The 17,841-nt window shown below is 41.7% G+C and overlaps 1 protein-coding gene across 1 annotated transcript; it reads right to left on the bottom strand.

Annotated features, from left to right (window-relative positions):
* Positions 1-560: 560 nt before the first annotated feature.
* LOC132622047 (cinnamoyl-CoA reductase-like SNL6) lies at positions 561-16,948 on the bottom strand. Its single transcript, XM_060336563.1, has 5 exons — positions 16,521-16,948; positions 15,440-15,621; positions 2,825-3,013; positions 1,702-1,855; positions 561-1,021 (listed from the first exon to the last, which is right to left on the bottom strand). The coding sequence occupies exons 1-5, from the start codon at positions 16,792-16,794 to the stop codon at positions 732-734; spliced, it is 1,089 nt and encodes a 362-aa protein (XP_060192546.1). The 5' UTR covers positions 16,795-16,948; the 3' UTR covers positions 561-731.
* Between the last annotated feature and the right edge of the window lie 893 nt (positions 16,949-17,841).

Genomic DNA, 17,841 nt, shown 5'->3' with positions numbered 1-17,841 from the left:
TCCAATCGCTTTCCTCAAATCTAGTCCCGAAATCTCTATATTTTCTTTTCTCGGCTAAGAAATCTTCATTAATTCTTCATCAATTTCGTGTTGTAGTGCCAATTTTTTTTCATTCTTCATTCTTCCTTTTTTTAATCGATTTTGTTGTTGGCTTGAACTATTTATTCATTTTTCATGTTTTTCATCGATTTGTTGTTGGGTTGGAATATTCGTTCATTTTTCGATTTTGATAGTTCTCACAAATAGTAGAGTTTTCATGTTTATAATAAAATGTACTACCTTTAAAACTCAAATTGCTTGTCCAAAAAAAAATCAACTTCAAACTAACCTCTGTAAAAATCAATAATTTCAAATCATGATGGTAAGCTCATGTTCAAACGCCTACTAAGTAAATAATTTGTTGATTTTAGTGGTAAATGACGTTAAGGAATACTTCTCGCAACTATGGACATTGGTTTGTATATCTTAGTTTATGTTCTACGCATCAATTAATACGTAATGTAAACATAGTTATACAATTAATTCACCTGTAAGGTAATTATATATAAAGCTTTATCATAAAGAAAATTGGTAATGTAATTAAAATGATAATTAACCTGCTATGACATTTTAAACTTAGTAGTACAAAATTTTGTAACTTGAAGACTATAAATTCACTACGAAAAAAAAAGACTATAAATTCACTAGAGGCAAATTCAACGAGTTTTTTTTCTTTCTATAGGAGCTACGAGCTAGTGCTCACTAATACACCTAAATGTTGTGGACATTAAACGGCAAAGCTTAACATTTGACAACTTAATATCATTTCTAGTGACTCTGAAGGGGGAGTTTACCCCAATTTCTATACCCGTCTCTCTTGCTAATTTTTCAAATTCATCCTCACTCTTAATTACTTTATCAAAGCTGACATATCTCCCAAAAGCTGTTTTGTTCATTTCTTCAAACACCATTACATGTGCCTTGGCTAATCTGTTGACATCAACTGTCGCCAGTAGTCCATTTTTGAACATTTCTTGAGCTCCTGTATTTGTTCACATATTAGGAAATCAGAATCCATCTTATTGCAATCAGAAAGAAAAAGAAAAGATTCATCTTGGTTCAGGGGTCTAATTTGACTCATAGTAACTATTTTTTTTTTTTTTACTATAACAGTAAAGTCATAAAAATATTTTTTGTTACCTTAAAATAACTAAACTTACACACTATAACAATGATGTCATAAAAGATTTTGTATTAAAATAACAAAAATGTGTGCCAATGACTGGTAGGTCAAAGCACCAGGTAGTGGGTTATTATTATTATTATTATTATTATTATTATTATTATTATTATTATTATTATTATTATTATTATTATTATTATTATTTTCTTGTTTCATTTAAAATGTTTTTCATTGACTTTTTATTTCATAAAATAGGGGGGGGGGGGGGGGTAAAATTTTTCCCATGGTCGATTTATTTAATGTTTTCCATCTTTTTTATTTTCTATGCTAAAAAATTTACAATTCAATCGTTTGTATTTTTCTGAGCAACTTGCAACAGTTCAATTACTTTAATGTGATAAATTACTACCATAATTCTATTATTATAATAGGTAAAGTTCAAGAATAATTTTTTAAATTTAGTATTATATATTAATAAAAAAAATCAGTTACTACGCGTGAAATTAACAACAGGCATTTAAAATAAGTTGCAAAATTACCTTTAAGATAAGCTATTGTAGAGGTGGGATTCCTGGTGAAGAATGCAGAGCCAGTTACTAGACCAGCACAAATGGTGGCCAGCTTAAATCCACTCTTCTCAGCTACATTCCATGCAATTTTTTCTGCCTTCAGCTTGCCCAAAGCATACCATAACTGCAAATATTTTTATTTTTATTTTTGAATATTAGTTTTGTTAATACTAAATTAAACCAATTGATCAAATCCAAACGCTAAAAGCAAAGAAATTAGTGAAAACAGAGCAGCTTAGGATCTTAGATATAATGCAAGTCCTATTTATGAGTTGTTTAGTCTCTCTGGATAAGTAGTACAGTAGGAGCTTTTTATTTTCAATTTTTGAGTAGTAGTTATGTACTGATAAGATCATTATAGTTTTTTTTTTCCTACCTAGTATAACGTTTTCATTTGTGTTCCCACGCTAATGATAACTAATTTAGGTGTTAGTCACAATTCCAATCCGTTATCAATATCAGGATGCGTTATGACTTCTCCTTTTGAATAAAGGACATATTTCAATTTATTGTTGGAAGAATTGGAAAGAGACGGGAATAAATTCCTACTATGTAGAAAAGTATAACAGCTGAGAAAGTTGGTTCAACTTTACCGTTTGAAAAATAGTCTTTAGCAAAATAGTAAGTTTTTAGAAATCAGAAGAAATTATTTTCAAAACAAAGTTTCATAAGTAACATTAAATTCCTTAGTATTTGCCTAGATTATATATTTCAATTTGTTTGTCTTACGTTCCTTTTTAGTCCATTTAAAAAAGAATGTATCTTTTCTTTTTTAAAAACTCTTTAATTTCAACTTCCCACATAACATGTTTAAGACCACAAGACTAAAAGACATTTTAGTACATTCTTAATATCTTTAATTTAAGACCATAAGATTCAAAAGTCTTCTTTATTTTCTTGTCAAGTCAAAACCAGACAAACAAATTGAAACGGAGGGGTATAAATTATCTTGATATAATATTTTTGACTTACTTACAAAACACAAGAAAGTAAATAAAAGTCCCTTATTTTTCAAAATTATTTTATTTCATACCAAAAACACCCATAGAAAACAAAATGAGCAGCATGTAATTGATGACTACGTATTACGTACCTTCTTGTTTGAGCAGATGGACTCATCACTCCAACAATCATGATCAATTGTACGTGAATTAGATCCAATATTTTGCCATATACAGGCTACAAGTGAAGACGTGAGGATGCATTTTCTAACTGAAGATGTAGCTGCACATGCCTCCGTTACATTCTTGCTTACTGTAACTTCTATTTCCGCCATTGATTTCTACAAAATAATTTGCAGAGTTTAAATATGTAGCAAAATAACGAACTATACGAAAAAGGTCTGATAAAATTCGGCACGTACTGAAGAACGAAAAAATGAAAAAAGAATGATATATCTACCTTCTTTTTATTTCTCATCCGATTTTCAATACTAACTTTGGGATCCGACAAACCTGAATAAGCGTTGCGTAAGGCTCTACACTAGAATTTTTTTCAAATCTCATTTGGTGTTTGTTGACACTAAACTTTCTAAAGAGTTTTTAACAAAATTATCAGTTCAACGGCAACAACATGATACACGCAATTATACTCATGTTTGGTAAACCAAAGCGTTAATAATTGCATATATGTTTCGGACTTTTGGTCCATCCGCCCAGCAGTTAGATAATGACATGCAAGAAGAACCGTATCATATTGTTATTGCCTGGGGCCTATAGTTTTAACAACTCACTCTTTGTTCACATGGTACAAAGCAAAATAGTGATTGTATACGGTAAAAATCGGACATATGCTAGACCGGTGAGACTGGAGATCGAGGGAAGAGAGAAACAAGCACGAGCATTTAGACTCTTTCGGACCGGAGAAGTGCTTGATTCGAAGAAAGCGAAGGAAATCGTTTGGTCCGGTTTATCCATAGCCGAGTTGATCGTGGCCGCTGGTCCGGGTGATCCGTTACACAATTGTCACGCGTCAAGACCGTTCTGTCACATTTTACTGCCTGTCGTACGGGTGTCAGACCGTACGACCCAACCTTATCCTTTTAGGGTTTTTCTTTATTCAAAAGAGGCTTTATATTGTATGAGGCCCATAAGGCAAAACTATAAATAGGGGGCATTACCCTACTTTCATGGGTTGGATTCTTCAGTTCTAGAACATTGTAATAGCAAAATATATAAAATCTCCCCCTCATTCTCCGATTTTGGTCCGGATTTAGTGTGTTCTTTAGCTTTATTCAATTAAATAATATTCATATATTATTAAATACATACATTTAGTGCAAAGCATCGATTATTATTCACTTGCTCATAGCATATCCACATATATCTTTTCTCAACCAAATAGATTAAAGCTCAACCACATATCCTATACCTCACTCTCAAATTTAATTGATTACCTAAATTCGGGGTAAACAGTTTGGCGCCTACCGTGGGGCTAGGATAATAGTGGTCTTTGATCTTGTTTTCTATCTTACCCGACAGAATCGAAAATATCTTCTGTTCGTCCCTGTGAAAACGGACCAAATGGCTAACAGTGACAATCTGGTCACGTCAACAACAACGAGATTGTGGCCGAAAATGAGGACAGTGGGCCACGAGGATTACCAGCAAATCCCGCTGACCCGAACCCCGTTAATTCGAGGGAGGGCCTCAACCGGAAAAACATCGTGAATTAGGAGAATGCTGCCCCGCCGGCCACCGATCCTTTAAATACTCACAATTCAATTACTTTGTCCTGGACACAAGGCCGGAAAGTACTGGATACCCCGGATGATAATATTGACTTACGTTTAATTTTTGAAATGTTGCAGGAACAGAGAGCAGCGATTGCCGAACAAGGAATCGCAATAGCCCAGTTGCAAAACAAAAGTGATAAAAGGACCCCGGAGAGGGCGAAAGGTGTTGCTGAACCCAGAAGGGACGAGACGCGGATGGTTGAGAGCAATGGGTCTGGAGCTGGTTCATCCACCGAAGTTTTGAGAATGCTCGAAACATTGGCGAAGCGGGTAGACTTGACCGAAAAGAGGGTGGAAACATATAACTCTCGGGTGGACCAAATCCAGGGGGCTCCGCCTATTCTGAAAGGACCGGATTCGAAGAGGTACATTCAGAGGCCTTTTCCTTCGAGTGCGGCTCCGAAATTGATCTCGAAGAGGTTCAAGATGCCGGATATCCAAAAATATGACGGCACAACGGACCCTCAGGAACACGTGACTTCATACACCTGCGCTATAAAAGGCAATGACGTGGAAGAGGATGAAATTGAATCCGTGCTGCTGAAGAAGTTCGGGGAAACTCTGTCAAAGGGAGCATTAACTTGGTACGACCATCTGCCCGAGCATTCAATCACTTCTTTCGAAATGCTCGCCGATGCGTTCATAAAATCTCACACCGGTGCCAAAAAGGTGCAGGCCCGTAAGGCGGATATTTTTCGTATAGCCCAAAGGGATGACGAGTTATTGCGTGAATTTGTCAACCGATTCCAAAGGGAACGAATGGAGCTCCCTCCGGTTCCGGAGGAATGGGCCGCACAAGCGTTCACCAAAGGGCTTAATCCTCGAAGCTCGACGACCTCATTCAAACTAAAGGAAAACTTGCTGGAATACGAGGCTATGACCTGGGCGGATGTCCATAACCGATACGAGTCAAAGATTCGGGTAGAGGATGACCAACTCGAGCTTCTCCCGAGGCCCGTGAATATGAATAAAAGCTCGGAGAGATCGCGAAAGAATTACGAACCAGAGTCCAGACCATCGAGGGAAAGGTATCAGCCATACTCTCATTCGAAAAAGCCAAGCTTCAGGTCAAAAAAATCAAGGGTTGGCCCGAGTCATTTCTCCGGGTGGGTTGATAAACGGGCCGAGCGCCCGTCGAACAGTCGAGGTCTCTCATTCAGGAGCGATGCCGGAAGCTCGTCCAGCAACAAAGACTTGCCGAGGATATCGGAGTACAACTTCAACGTCAACACTTCGGACCTCGTCTCGGCTATTGGCCGTATCGCAGATGTAAGATAGCCGAGACCTCTAAGGTCAGAACCGGGCCAACGGGACCCGAGCGTGATGTGTGAATATCATGGAACCCATGGACACAGAACTGAGGATTGTCGCCAGCTAAGAGATGAGGTAGCTCGGTTACTGAAGAATAGCCATCTCCGAGAATTGCTAAGTGAATGAGCCAAAGGTCACTACAAGGAAAGAGAGTCTCATAAACGGGCCGAACCAGTAGAACCTCAGCATATAATCAACATGATAATCGGGGGTACCAATACCCCACGAGGGTCGGCGATGAAACGGACGAAGGTTTCTATTGTGCGTGAGAAGCGCAGCCGGGATTACTTACCCGAGGGTTCCATCTCTTTCAGCAACGAGGATGCAGAAGGCATCATTCAACCGCACAATGATGCATTGGTAATCTCTATACTTATTTTTAAAACACAAGTTAAACGTATTTTGATTGACCCAGGTAGCTCAGCCAACATCATCCGGTGGAGAGTGGTCGAACAGCTAAGGCTACTCGATCAGATCGTACCGGTAGCCCGGGTGCTCAGCGGGTTTAACATGGCGAGCGAAACCACGAAGGGGGAGATCTCTTTGCCGGTTAACATTGATGGCACTATCCATCAAACGGTGCTCTATGTAATCGAAGGAGATATGAAGTATAATGCATTGCTGGGTAGACCTTGGATACATAGCATGAGGGCCGTGCCATCGACATTACATCAGCTGCTGAAATTCCCGACCCGGGAGGGGATAAAAACCATCCGAGGTGAACAACCCGCTGCAAGGGAGATGTTCGCGGTCGAGGAAGCGACACCTCAGCCCAAAAAATCGGATCAAAAGGAAGAAGGTTCAACCGGGGGAAAGGACACCAAATAGCAACTAAAGCACACGGGGTTGGATCCGGGATATGAAGAGGATGGTTTCGGTGTACCCAGATCATTCGTCATGCCGGATGACTCGGATGCGACCAAGTCAACAGTGGAGGAGTTAGAGCAAATCGCCTTGTCCGAATGTCTACCGGACAGAAAGGTATACCTGGGCACGGGGTTAACCTTGGAGCTCAGGAACAAGTTAATTAAATTTCTTCGAGCTGATGCCGATTGTTTGGCATGGTCCCATATAGATATGACAGGTGTGCCACCGGAAGTAACAATTCACAAGCTCAGCCTAGACGGGAGGTTTCCCCCGGTGAAGCAGAAGAGAAGGCCTATGGCAGAGGCAAAACACGCCTTCGTAAAGGACGAGGTAACGAAGCTTTTGAAAATAGGTTCTATCCGAGAGGTAAAGTACCCGGACTGGCTAGCTAATGTAGTAGTGGTGCCAAAAAAAGGTAATAAATTTCGAATGTGCGTTGATTATAAGGATCTAAACAAAGCATGCCCGAAGGATTCATTTCTGTTGCCTCACATCGATAGAATGATCGATGCGACGGCCGGGCATGAGATGTTAAGTTTTCTCGATGCCTACTCCGGGTATAACCAAATTCGGATGCACCCGGAGGATCGAGAGAAAACATCCTTTATTACCCGATATGGGACTTACTGTTACAACGTCATGCCTTTTGGATTAAAAAATGCAGGTGCAACTTACCAATGCCTAGTTAACGGAATGTTCGGAAAACAATAGAAGTTTATATTGACGACATGGTGGTAAAGTCCCTGGAAACAGCGGACCATTTAAAGCATTTACAGGAAACCTTCGATGTGCTCCGCAAGTATAACATGAAGCTTAACCCGAAAAAATGTGCCTTCGGTGTACGGTCCAGTAAATTTTTGGGTTTTATGGTGTCAAAATGAGGGATTGAAATCAACCCGGATAATATCAAAGCCATCGAGGATATTGAGGTGGTGAATAACGTCAAAAGAGTGCAGAGGCTCACAGGAAGGATAGCGGCGCTGAGTCGTTTCATATCGAGGTCTTCGGATAAGAGTCACCGTTTTTTTCTCCTTACTAAGAAAGAAGAACGACTTCGTTTGGACACCGGAGTGTCAAAGAGCTTTGCAAGAATTGAAAAGGTACTTGTCCAGCCCGCCGCTACTGCACACACCAAAAGCGGACGAGCAACTTTTTCTCTACCTTACCGTCTCCGAGGTAGCGGTAAGTGGTGTTTTGGTCCGAGAAGAATCAGGTACGCAATTCCCCATATACTATGTGAGTAGAACTTTAGAGGATGCGGAGACCCGTTATCCCCACTTGAAAAAGTTGGCATTAGCATTGGTAAGTGCTTCTAGAAAGCTCAAGCCTTACTTTCAATGTCATCCGATATGTGTAGTGACTACTTACCCCCTAAAAAACATCATGCATAAGTCGAAATTATTGGGTAGACTAACTAAATAGGCCGTAGAGATTAGCGGATATGATATCGAATACAAGCCTCGGACGGCCATCAAGTCCCAGATCTTGGCCGATTTTGTGGCGGACTTCACCCTGGCTATGGTCCCCGAGGTTGAGAAAGAACTGCTAACCTCGGGGAAATCTTCGGGTATTTGGTCGCTACACACGGACGGAGCCTCGAACCTCAAAGGTTCCGGGCTAGGAATCGTCCTTAGAACCCCCGCCGGGGATGCCGTTCGACAATCCATTAGAACTGTTAAATTGACTAACAATGAAGCCGAGTATGAGGCTATGATTGCAGGTTTGGAACTAGCCCGGAGTATGGGGCTGTAATAATTGAGGCAAAGTGCGATTCTCTCTCGGTCGTTAACCAGGTGAATGGCGTCTTCGAGGTCAAGGACGAACGGATGCAAAGGTATCTGGAAAAAATCCAAGTGATACTACATCGGTTTAAAGAATGGACCATGCAGCATGTACTGAGGGATCAGAACAGCGAAGTCGATGCACTGGCCAATTTGGAATCTTCAATCAAAGGGGAAGAAATCAACCCCGGGACTACGGTGCACTTGATGAATTCAGCGATAGAAAACGGGCATGCCGAAATAAACACAATGGGTTTAACTTGGGATTGGCGCAACAAGTACGTCGACTACTTGCGAGACGGAAAGCTCCCGAGTGACCCAAAAGAATCACGGTCACTAAGGACAAAAGCTGCGCGTTTCTGCTTGGTAGACGACCAATTGTATCGACGGTCTTTCTTCGGACCCTTGGCCGAGTGTTTGGGTCCCGGAGAAACGGAGTATGTGATAAGAGAAGTGCACGAGGGGACCTGCGGCAACCACTGCGGTGCTGAAGCCTTGGTCCGAAAAATTGTCAGAGCCGGTTACTACTGGAACCGGATGGAGGAAGACTCGAAGAATTTTGTCCGGAAATGTGACAGGTGTCAAAGACATGCCCCCATGACCTATCAGCCCGGGGAGTTGCTACATTCAGTAGTGTCACCTTGGCCCTTCATGAAATGGGGAATGGACATTGTTGGTCCATTGCCATGGGCACCAGGTAAAACCCGTTTTATTTTGTTTATGACTGACTATTTCTCCAAATGGGTTGAAGCGCAGGCCTTCGAAAAAATTAGAGAGAAAGAAGTTATTGACTTCATATGGGACCACATTATTTGTCGTTTCGGCATCCCGGCCGAGATAACTTGTGATAATGGTCCTCAGTTCATGGGCGGCAAAGTCAATGATTTTCTCGAAGGGTTGAAGATCAAGAAAATCGTATCAACCCCATATCACTTATGTGCGAACGGACAGGCGGAATCCACGAATAAAACAATAATTCAAAATCTAAGGAAAAGACTTGAAGCGTCAAAGCATCACTGGAGGGAAGTACTACCGGAGGTATTGTGGGCTTACAGAACCACATCGAAATTAAGCACGGGAGAAACACCTTTCTCGTTAGTCTACGGGGCCAAAGCCCTCATTCCCGTAGAGTTGGTGAACCGAGTCTCCGGTTCAGGTATACCACCGAGGAGTCAAACGAGGAGGCCATGGCCGTAAAACTCGATCTCACAGATGAACTTTGCGAAAACGCATAGGTCCATCTTGCAGCCCAGAAGCAGAGAATGGAAAAGTACTACAATCGGAGAGCCAATTTTCGACATTTCCAAGTTAGGGACTTGGTGTTTCGGAAAGTTACCTTGAACACCAAGAATCCCAACGAAGGAAAACTAGGTCCGAACTGGGAAGGACCGTACAAGTTAACCGAGGTAACGGGCAAAGGATCGTATCAGCTGGAATCCATGGACGGGCAACGGTTGCGCAATAACTGGAATGTGGCTCATTTGAAGAGATACTACTGCTAAGGTATGGACACCTCGTGTTTATCTATTAACCCTTTTCTTTTTTGCAGGAAGTCAAGTACCGGATAAAGTTAGAATCTAGGTCTGAAAACACGTGTTGCACTCTTTTCCTTAGTACGATTTTGTCCCAAAATGGGTTTTCCGAAAAGGTTTTTAATGAGGCAACAAGTACAACGTGTTACTTGACAAAGACAAAGGACAAACGCCCGGAAACTCGGGGTAACACCCTACGAGTGGGGACTTAATAGCGCTTACCCGATCTTGAAGCTCGGATAAGCACTAGGGGACTATTGTACCCACATCGAGGTTTACCCAGGTTAGTGGAAAACGGAGGAGCTCAACAAATCAAAGCCGGACCTTCTATATTAGGTTTCGATGTAAGGACCAAACGATCAGAATGAATCGTGTCCACTCAGTATTTGCTACGGCAAAACCAAGACCGGACCTTCTGCATTAGGTTTCGATGTAAGGACCAAACGATCAGAATGAATCGTGTCCATTTAGTATTTGCTACGACAAAAGCAGAAGGAAGCGGAAAAAATTCTCATATTATGTACGTACAAATACTTGCAATACAAAGACTATCGAAAGTTCGGATTACTGTATTTCAGATGTCTTCTTGTTAAAACACCCTACCCCGGTGATTATCGTCGTATCTCGGCATTGCTTCATTTATATACCCTATTCCGGGCACTACGGTCGATATTCGACGAAGGCAACAAGGTCACAATGAACCGAGCCAAAATCTTTAAACTTCCTCGAATGGGGACAGCTACATCAAAATTTGCTAAGGCTGGGATTCAGGTGTCCGAACCTAACCTATGACAAGTGAATATCCGAAAAATACCGTCCCTAAAAAATGCCAAAAAATACCGGCCCTAAAAAAATGCCTAACGTGATTCGGAGACGTCTGAATTCACAAAGCATTAGATAAGTCCCACGGGCAAACCACTCGGTCAAATTTCCGGATAAAACGTACCGGACGAAAAGAAAAGCCAATACTTAGGAACAATCCAAAATAACGACCCCGAGTCTCTGCTTGTCCTTAAAACGGACCGACAATTGGGACAAAAGTCATAATCATTCAAGCAAAATAAATAAAGAAAATCAGGAAAAATGCATGTTCCATTTATATAAGGTTTTTACACCGGAGACCCCTACGAGGTCGGAAAACAAAAATCAAGCCAAAAAGGCAAAAAACAAAATAAAGGCTAACTACAGGCCCTGGTCTATCCGGTATGGCTGGACCCGGAGTGTTCGGACACTGTCCGCTCGGAATCTTCGGAGTCAGTATCGAGGGCTCTCTTAGCTTCTTCCTCGACCCTTTTAGCTTCGTGTATCAAGGCCGGAAGATCCGCAAAGCCATGCCCGGCTTGCTCAAGGGTGACCATCCGAGACTTCCACCGTTCATACTCCACCGCAATCGTAGTATGAGCCTCGCTAGCCTCCACACTCCTAAGGGCTTCTGCTAAATAAGCCTCAGCCTGGGCTAGCTTTGCCACCAGTTCATCCCGCTCTTCATCAAAGACCCTTTGGATTTGAGTGGCCGACTCGAGCTCGGCTTTGAGAAGGTCATTAGCCTCGGCCGTCTCCTCGAGTTCGGGTTTTAGCTCATCACATATCCGGGCCCTGTCCTCTGCTTTTCGCTCAAACACCCTCATCCGCTCCTTGTACTTGGCACTCTCGGATTCAAGCAACCGATGTCTTTCGGCCATGCTCACGGCATCGGACTTGACCGAGTCAAGCTCCCCCCGGAGATGAGAGATAGTGGCTTCAAGCTCACCAAGCCTTGAGGAAAAACGAGCGTTGTCCTGGCTAAGGCCGACCTTGTCCGCTTCAAGAAGTCGGTTCTTCTCGACCATCTCGGCCAACTCATTCTTTAATCGAAGGTTTTCGGCCTTAGCCGCGTCGAGCTCGGGTTGAAGGTTGGAAAGAGTAACTGTTCGGTTCAATTCATTCTCCTTCACCCGCAAAAGGTACCGGAACTTCTCCGTTTCTCGACCTTGGGCATCCAGCTGGACCTTGAGATCGTCAACTTCTTGCTGAGCGCGGACGAAGGCCTCGTTAACAAGCACCACATTCTGCAAAAGAAACAAGTTAAAACTCGGATAAACGAGAAACTAAAATTCTCAATGAATTATGCAAGGATGACTGATAAACTTACTCTATTGCCCGCGTGCATGCCCTCGTTAATGAGACACTGCCAGGGGACTCCGTTCATCTTCCGTTTGTCCGAGTCCGAGACGAGCGGCCTCAGGTAGCTTGCTACTCCCACCGGGCAAGACAAAAGGCTGCAGTCCTCGGGGACGGTGATTACGGCCAATATGGTCCTCCTAGGTTCCACACTTGGGGCCGGGAAGACACGCACCACGCTATCCCTAGCTCCAGTCTCGGTGGTCCGGCTAGCCGCCCTCGTGGCTCGAGGGATCAGGAGATGTCCAAAACCGGTAGCTTCGTCGGTAGCAGGAGGAGTATCCGAGAACATGTCATCAAAGTTATCCGACCCTGAAGTTGGAGTTGGAGAACTCGGGCCGGCCTCAGCAGCCTCGGTAGAGGCAGGGATCTCGGAAGGTGCGGCGGTCTCATAGCCAGGCAATGGGCCCACATCCACTGGAACTTCGATCTCGGGGATCGGATCAGCCCTCAGATCGGTCTCGGGTGCACGCCCGGACCTTCTGGTCCTTTGCAGGGGGGTTTCCTCGGATGAACCATCACCTGAAATATCGACAAATTCAATCGACCTTAGAGAAGTCGGGTAATGAATTTTTTCCCCACCTGTGTGCAAGGCCGGAGCTGACGGTCCTTCTCCGGTTGAAGGAAGTGATGAAATGGTGGTACCCTTCTTTTGAATAGAAGCAACGGGAGGGATCACACCGATCCTTCGAACAAGGAACTCGGGCTCTGTTTCATCTCTTAGAGTCCGAACGACGCTCCTCGCCCTCTTCTTCGGTTTCTGCCCTTTGTCAGAGGGTTTTTTTCTCTTGTTAGCGGCAACAATGATACGGGATGTACCCATTGAATCGAACTCGAGTGCTGACGCAGCGGGTTCGGCTGCTGGCTCCGGTCTTGGGTTCACCGAGCCCTTGGGTAAACCTGAGTGCCGAAGATGTTACAAAAGGGAAAGGTAGAAAATGCAATGAATACCGATAGAAGCAAAGTTTTACCGTGGTTGTGAGCGACCCATCGGCCACGCGACAAGAGTCCCGTGTCTGTGCTTCGTGGGTGTGCTGGCTAAGAAGAGCACTAACCCATTCGTTGATGTTCCGGACAGCCGGAGGTATCCACGCCATGGCTGGTATAAAGAAGGGGACAAATAGTGAAAATGTGAAAGGACTAGTGTTTGACAAAGCATTCAAAGCAATTATTAAAAGAACTGACTTACGATTATCATTCCACCTCTCTGGGAAGGGCATGTGGTTGGCCGGAATAATGTCCGCGGTCCTCACCCGGACGTAACTCTCCAGCCAACCCCGGTCTCTATCTTCGTCCATCTTCGAGAAGATTGGGTTCCGGCTTCGTTTAGCGAGCTTTATTACACCTCCCCCGAACAACCTCGGGGAGTATAACCGGATGAAGTGAGCCAGCGTGAACTCTTTTTTCAAGTTATTGGCTAACAGCCGGAGGCAAGCCACAGTCCTCCAAACAATCGGACCAATCTGAGCCAGGGTTACATTGTAAGTCCGACACATATCTAGAATAACCGGGTCGATCGAGGGGTCGAGCTTGAGTGTGAAGGGTAGGTGTAAACGTATAAGAAGCCCTCTCGATGGTTGGTGATTGATTCATCAGGTCCGGGGGCAAAAACTTGTACCGGACGGTTATCCCATCCGCAATCAGCCCGGACTAGATCGAGTTTGTCCTCGGTAATGGACGAGGGGTACCGTCTTACATCAAACCCTCTATCGGAAACCAGAGAAGGTTTTTCAACCTCGAAATCCTTGTTATAGTTGGGTTTGGACGGTACAATGTCCAAAGCAGTGGGCTCAAAGGCGATTTTTCCCTTGGGCTGAGAAGTTGGCTCGGTTCCTTGAGAAGAAACCAAGGGAACATCATGGGAGGTGGTTTCGGTGTTAGCAGACATTTGGAAATTATGAAGGAGATTTGGCGAATTCGAAAAAGAAGTTAAAAAATAGAGTAAGGGAGCAGTCAAGAAAAAATTCAAAATGGTAAGAATAGGAAGAAAAAGAAGCAGCACTTTCTAAACAAGAACAGCTAAAGAAGTTGGTGGAGCTGGTTTCCTCTCACGCAATATAAGCAACGAATCAGCAAGAAATATGAGATGAAGGATGATTAGAAGTGATGAAGTGAAGAAATAAAACAGAGAAGTGAAGTGAAATGAAGATGTAAAATGGAAAAATGAAGAGGTGAAAGGCGTTATATAGATATGGGATCGAGGCGGTTTCAAATCCCAGCCAACCGGGGGATGCCACGTATCCCATAATTAATGAGAAGTGACTTGAAACGACGTGCGTTACGGCAGTTGTCAGAGCTGATCATCCGGGATGAGACACGTGGCTGATGACAGAAAGACGTGATGCAACTGTTCCCGCCAAAATGAAAAGATAATAACGAGCATATGGAACCACCGGTTTCTTGATTCATTCACTTCCCGTTACTCCGATAAAACTACGGTCCAGAAAGTGTGGGGACTATCTGTATACGGTAAAAATCGGACATATGCTAGACCGGTGAGATTGGAGATCGAGGGAAGAGAGAAACAAGCACGAGCATTTAGACTCTTTCGGACCGGAGAAGTGCTTGATTCAAAGAAAGCGAAGGAAATCGTTTGGTCCGGTTTCTCCATAGCCGAGTTGATCGTGGCCGTTGGTCCGGTTGTTCGTGGCCGTTAGCCCGGTTATTCGTGGCCGTTGGTCCGGGTGATCCGTTACACAATTGTCACGCGTCAAGACCGTTCTGCCACATTGTACTGCCTGTCGTACGGGTGTCAGACCGTACGACCCAACCTTATCCTTTTAGGGTTTTTCTTTATTCAAAAGAGTTTTATGTTGTATGAGGCCCATAAGGCAAAACTATAAATAGGGGGCATTACCCTACTTTCAAGGGTTGGATTCTTCAATTCTAGAACATTGTAATAGCAAAATATATAAAATCTCCCCCTCATTCTCCGATTTTGGTCCGGATTTAGTGTGTTCTTTAGCTTTATTCAATTAAACAATATTCATATATTATTAAATACATACATTTAGTGCAAACCATCGATTATTATTCACTTGCTCATAGCATATCAACATATATCTTTTCTCAACCAAATAGATTAAAGCTCAACTACATATCCTATACCTCACTCTCAAATTTAATTGATTACCTAAATTCGGGGTAAACAGTGATATCTTTCTATATTATGTGGTAATGTGGAATATTATGTGGTAACTTGTAATGTAGTCTATGTAGATGAAAACATATCCGACTGAGAGCAGAGACGGATCCAAAATTTGAAATTTATGTGTTCCTAGCAATATCGGCTAGGCCTGGGAGAGGAAGTAATGAACACTCACAGTATAACCAGAAAGGCCAGCAGGGTCGACAAAGGCAGCGGCGTGGAAGACGCCACAGCAATCTCTGAAAGCTTCCGATAAGGTTTCAACTTGTGTTAGACTTGCCATAACTGCTTCTATGCTGTTGCTGGACTCTCTCATTTCACCAGAATTTTCCATTTCTCTTAGCTTTTCCAAATCCTCTGCAAAATCAGCTTTTACTGATCATGATCAATACTATTACTGCGGTATAATAATGTCTACGCTCAGTACGGATAAATATTTAGACGAATAAGCTCATGTATAATAGTAGTAATGTATATTTATAATAAATCTCCCCCCCCCCCCCTCCCCCCCCAAAATGGCTACACTGTTACAAAAATTTTAAAAATAAAAATGTAGCTTTAAATGCACTAAGATAAGCTAACAATGAAAAACAAAGATCTACGACCAACCATCACCTTTCTCGGTGGGGCATTCGTCTAGAAACTGACCGTACCCCTGTAACTCATTGTAATTAAAAAAATACAACACTCATCATAACTTTTTTTAATCATATCATAAATTAAACAAGTGTAGTAGAAATATCACCATTCTTCCACTAATTAATGTCATCAAAATACGACATTAATAGTACGTCTCCTCCTTCATACTTTCTTATGCTGAACTTATTAATATTCGAAGGTCATACAATTCAACATGATATTAAAGCCGATAAAGATATAAATTCAAATCTCATTGCTACCTACTATAGAAAAAAAAATTGCGTGGCTCACCCCCACGTGCGGGGTGGGCTGAAGATAGAGTTAAATAAATAAAATATATAATGTCTTTTAATAACTTAAATTTTAGATAAGATAGTCAAACAATATGACAATAAATGGTGATGAGGACAACAACAACGTGAAATTTCAGAAGTAGAGTCTGAAAAAATTAGAATGTATGCCGTAGAATATATGCCGACCTTACTCTTACTTTTGTAGAGTAGAGGGACTATTTCCGCTAATCCATCGGTCCAAAAGAAGTAATCAAAGCAGCAGTGAAATGAAAATAAGGACAACAAACGGATGAAGAAGTAAGAAAATTAGAGCAGAAATGGCACCTTGATTGTCGACAATAACACGTACAGAGTACCCACGGAGTAAGAGTTGATTAACAATAGCAATACCAAGGAAAGATACGCCACTTGTGACACACACTTTCTTCTCTTCAACTTGTTGTACTGCCGGCATCACAACTCCTTGATTATTAATAAATTCTTCCTCAACTAATTTGGCCTTATAATTGGTATGCACCTCTACATAATTATGAAGAAGCATGCGGCGAAATTCCTCAATCTCTATCCTTTTGCTCTCATCTGGCCGTAATATTCCCATAATCACTTGTGGAATTAGCTTAATTAAGATTCTTAAAAGCTGATTCGAGTAGTTAATTAGATAACTGTTTCAGTTTCCAAGAAGAACTAAACAACTTCAAAGAATGTGTGTGTGAGAGAGAGAGAGAGAAAGAGAGGATATCTATTTGTCCGACAGACCAGTATACATAGTGCCTTCCTCGATTTAATTTATGTTTTTTTTTTTTTAAATTTGTTTTTTGAAAAATAGATTTTTTATAGTAATATTTGGTAACTTTTAATTTCAACATTCTATGTGATATGTTTTGAAAACAAAATTTAAAAGTATTTGTGTACACTAAACACATCTGGAATTTAACACTAAAAAAATTTAGAAGTCTCCCTTATATTCTTAGATCTGATGTCAAATCAAACTAATATGCTTAAACTAAAATGAAGAGAACTATCGGAAAATTGTGTTTTTTGGACTACCAAAACAGTCGGAAAGTAGTTGGAGTTTTCCAATTACTTTCCGACCATTTTCGAGTAGTCGAAAAAAAAACGTAGATCGGAAAATAGTTTCCGCCTACGGTAGTCGGTCAATTTAAATTACCAAACGGCCAGAAAATAGTTGAATTTTTCAATTATAGTAGTTGGAAAATAGTTTTTTTTTTTTAATACCAAAACTTATGTTGTTTTATTATCTATACCACCTGCCAAATAACAAAAACAACCAAAACCTAAGAACCCAAACCAAACATCAAACATCAAACATCAAACATCAGTTCCAACTAATTAAACTTCATAGAATTCAAATAAATAAACCATTAAATAATCACAAAGCAAAATACTCATTAAAGATAAAGTAATGAATAACAGTGTATTATGTACTATACTTCGAAATTAATATTTCTAATAGAACTAAATCAAATTAACTCAATGCAAATACTAAATGTATGTAATTCATTGTAAATTGTAATATCATGAGCCCAAATCTCAGCAATTACTCCCTCCGGATAAAAAAAAAAGTCCACTTAGCCCTTTTTTTGGATCAAAAAAAGTGTTCACTTATCAAATTAAGAAAGAATTA

This window comes from Lycium barbarum, chromosome 12, assembly GCF_019175385.1.
Source record: "Lycium barbarum isolate Lr01 chromosome 12, ASM1917538v2, whole genome shotgun sequence".
Classification (NCBI taxonomy): domain Eukaryota; kingdom Viridiplantae; phylum Streptophyta; class Magnoliopsida; order Solanales; family Solanaceae; genus Lycium; species Lycium barbarum.
The sequence above is the reverse complement of the archived record's forward strand: the minus strand, read 5'-3'. Positions and strand labels throughout refer to the sequence as shown.

Bases quoted from the DNA above. Each gene is read 5' to 3' on its own strand.
- LOC132622047 (XM_060336563.1), bottom strand. From the start codon at position 16,794: ATGGGAATATTACGGCCAGATGAGAGCAAAAGGATAGAGATTGAGGAA. The intron at 3,014-15,439 runs GTGAGTGTTCAT...ATTATTTTGTAG, and splicing joins CTGGCCTTTCTGGTTATACT to AAATCAATGGCGGAAATAGA. The intron at 1,022-1,701 runs GTAATTTTGCAA...GAACAAATACAG, and splicing joins TACAATAGCTTATCTTAAAG to GAGCTCAAGAAATGTTCAAA.